This window comes from Austrofundulus limnaeus, unplaced genomic scaffold, assembly GCF_001266775.1.
Source record: "Austrofundulus limnaeus strain Quisiro unplaced genomic scaffold, Austrofundulus_limnaeus-1.0 Scaffold1592, whole genome shotgun sequence".
In the NCBI taxonomy this organism is placed as follows: Eukaryota; Metazoa; Chordata; class Actinopteri; order Cyprinodontiformes; family Rivulidae; genus Austrofundulus; species Austrofundulus limnaeus.
The window spans coordinates 12,473-16,136 of record NW_013953994.1 but is presented as its reverse complement, the minus strand read 5'-3'; the positions used below and the strand labels follow the sequence as shown (position 1 = coordinate 16,136).

The 3,664-nt window shown below is 42.7% G+C and overlaps 1 protein-coding gene across 5 annotated transcripts in view; it reads right to left on the bottom strand.

The window, feature by feature from the left end:
• prom1b (prominin 1 b) overlaps positions 1–3,289 on the bottom strand; it is a 37,122-nt gene extending 33,833 nt beyond the window's left edge. For 3 of the 5 annotated variants that reach the window (XM_014032985.1, XM_014032986.1, XM_014032987.1), the window contains exon 1: positions 2,673–3,288. In XM_014032985.1, coding sequence (XP_013888439.1) covers positions 2,673–2,943 — 271 coding nt within the window. In that variant the 5' untranslated portion in view covers positions 2,944–3,288. Of the gene's footprint in view, positions 1–2,672 lie in introns of all 5 variants that reach the window. The other 2 variants (XM_014032989.1, XM_014032988.1) reach the window with 2 other exon arrangements.
• Between the last annotated feature and the right edge of the window lie 375 nt (positions 3,290–3,664).

The window sequence follows — 3,664 nt, the reverse complement described above, 5'->3', positions numbered from 1 at the left end:
TTTCATTAGAGAAGAACCCGTCCAGAAGACCTACACAATTTTTTTCTTTTTGATTTTTTACCTGGATTACTGAGATGCATCAGGACATCAAGGAGAGAGAATTTTGCATTGCTTTATGACATAATTTGTACACTGCAAATTAATGATTTTTTTATTTGTCTGTAATGTGACATTAACAAGAACATACATTATTATAAATGTTATATTATACCACTTCAAAACAATTCATGACATCTTAGACAAGTGACTATTACAAATCTTTTCAAGCCAGAAACATTGTTTTGCTGAATTCTGTTTTATTTCTTTTTGATGCACAACATCACAACATCGAATCATTTGGTAAAAATAAATGTTGAAAATGAACCAAATCTAGAGGAGGTTGTTGTTGTTGTTTTTTTAAATGTTTGAGAACCTGTTGGTCAAAACGAAATTTAACTCTCAAGAAGCAACCAATTTATAGAATAATTCTTATATGAGTTTAAACAAATTATTTTTCTTTTAATTGAATTGTTCTAAGTGAGTTAATTGATAAATAAAAGACGGTAACTCTTGATACTTTTGCATGACCGCTGACGATTCCTTGATGGGTTTGTTTACTTGTTAGTGGCTTAAAGCAGCAGGTAGACCAGGTGACAACAACAACAAGGTGAGATTGATCTGCAACGCATCCTAAGCAGTTTTAAACAGCATCACGAGTCGCTACAAGACCTGTTTATTTGTCGCAAGCGTGACTTCAGAGTGCGATATGCGCTACAGGTGGTCTCTACCTGTGGGTGACAGTGTTCAGTCCATGGCAACAGCAGCAGCATATGGCCCGGTGGATTAAGGTATTACGTTGTGATGCAGGTGACAGAGAAAAAGCCTCCTCTAATCACTGATTTGCTAATTGAGTACGCAGCCAGCGTTGGCAACCAAAATGGCAGCAACTTTAAAACCTTCAATCCCATTGCTCCGTGCCATCCTCCAACGTGACCGCTCGCTTCGACACGCCAAACAAAAACAAGCAGCTTTTTATAGTCCTGTCTGCAAACACATAACTACACTGTGAGGCCAAAAGAAAAGGCAGCATTCAGGACAGACACAGGTGACAGACCTGATCGCTTCTCAGCTACAAGGCTCCAAAGTGGATCACTTATACAAGGCTGGGCAGTTCTGGTCCTCCAGGACCCTATCCTGCATGTTTTACTTGTTTCTCTGCCCTAACACACCTGATTTGAATGAATGCTTGATTACCAAGAGTTGGAACAGGGAAACAAGTAAAACATGCAGGATAGCGGCCATCAAGGACCAGGATTTCCCACCCATGACTTACTTCTAAGCTAAGACAGCTATTGATCACATTCAGTCACTCACATTGGCTTCTGGGATCTTCAAGAGCACATTATCACTAGGTGCTTTAACATTTTAGGGATTTTAGGTCTGCGAATTTTCAATTTCTAAACCAGAGCAAAAATGTGTATTTCAACACAGACGGACCCGTGCAAACTGTGTCTGCCACCGTTGTTTATTTGACGTTTTGAGTGCTTTRTGGACTTTGCTGTTCAGAGTACAATGTACAAAATGTGCTTGCGATTCAGTTTTGGGGAAAAAAAATCAGCAAAGCTAGAGTTTTCAGCTTAGTGACTCATGGCAAAGCAAAAATATACGCGTCGCCTCTGATAATGTAACATTTCAGGTACAAACTATTAAAAAATCATTTTAAGATAGGTTTAAAATATCCAGCTTTATCACCATTAGAAAATAAACAGAAATACAAAACAAAAAACTTGAGATGGAACTGCTGACATTTTAGACAGATGACTGACGATTTGACCAAATAACACRAAGTAAAACATTCAGACCAGTGGTTTCCAAACTTTTCATCTTTTACCACAAAATAATAGCAGTCCTTGTGACCCCCAAAAAAACATACAAATATTAACTACAGTTTTTGTCTTCTGTCACAATTTTGGAATAAAAAAACATCTATACATCTACCAGCAGCTTCCTTTCAGGGTCACTTGTGTCCATGCAAGGGGCGGGGTACACCCTGGACAGTCCATCACAGGACACACACAGACAAACAACCACTCTCTCACTCACTCACACCTAGGGACAATTTCAAGCTGCTGATGATCCTACCAGTCATGTTTTTGGTTTGCGGAAACCAGAATGTCTGGAGAAAACCCATTCATGCACAGAGAGAACATGCAAACTCTACCTATAAAGGTTCCTGAGAAGAAACAGCTCTACTGAGCCACCACACCACCTAAAATAAAAAAATAAAAAAACATGCCACTCATCATTTTAAAAATAAATTTGATTTGGAGAATATGAGGACCATAATTCTGTTTCATGAGCCACGGTGAGGTCACAGAACCATATTTTGGGAATCACTGTTATGTAAGGGTGGACAGGCTGTTATGCACAGAAATGCCACTAAGTTCACTATTTCACTTGTGTCAAGTGAATGARGTGGAGACCCATCAGATTAAATGTCCTGCTTAGGACAGTTAGTCTTATTACCACTGCAGTTGTTGTTTATGACCATATGTTGCATTTTAACAAAATAACCTAGGTTCACATACTGAAATGAGTTCTGAAAATGTTTTGTGCCACAGCAAGCTGGAAAAAAAACACATAAACGCATGAAATGAACACGTTTGGAGGATCAGAGGTCAGGAGGGTCTCACCTGTGGGGAAGGAGTTCGGTTGAACAACGTAGAGAAACGCGTGGACCACGTGGAAAAGGATGCCTATGGTCCCAGGCTCGTAGTAAGCGTGGGTTTGATAAAGAGCCGGCGGTACAAACCCGAAGTCCAGCGGCTCCACCGGCGGAGGGGAGCGCTGTCTGCGGGAGTCCGACCTGACCTCACCCCGGGCCCCGTCCCTCTCCTCCGCCTGCTGCTCGCCACCGGTGGCCCCCCAGCAGAGCAGCAGGACGAGCCATCGTGTCCACAACATGGCTCCGGAAATAAAATAAAACAAACAAAAACAAATAACAAAAATAGGTGAAGGGGTCGAGCAGCAGACACCTGTCCCTGGTTTTTTTTATTTTTTATCTCCAATCAGCCGTCCCAAGTGAAATTTGAAGACTCAACATCCAGCCGGTTCGGTTCGGTTCGGTTCGGTGCGTTAGCTCCTGGTTTCTCGGGTCGGACTCATCAGTGGCATCTTCCCGGAGGAGAAGCAGCAGCGGCGGCGGGTGTTCTCACTCTCCCCGGTGTCCTCGCGCTCACCGCCCGCCAGCTGAGAGCTGCCTAATCTCACGTGCACTGAGAGGCTCAAACAGGCTCGTGCACGCGGTGAGCTCACCCCATGCAGGCGCATCGCGCTAAGGACCAGCAAAGCTACYAGTGGGCATTTGGAAAGTAACTAGTTAACTAGTCAACTCTTCAGACGCACTAGTTGACCTTTTTTAGGCGCACTAGTTAACAAGGCCAAAACGTTTGGGTGTTACTAGCCTATGRCTAAATTTACTGTGACAAGAATAGTCAACTAGTTGATTTCTTACCCGTGCGCAACCAACAAATAATTTCTTTTGCGCACGTGCTTTTCCGTGCGCACCAGCGCGTATCGCGTGCGCACCGAATAATTTCTTGCGCGCTGTGCTTCCTCGTGTGCGCCATTTGTGCGCACATTATCTGAGGATAAAAAAAGTTTCTTTATTTATTTTTCCCTTCAA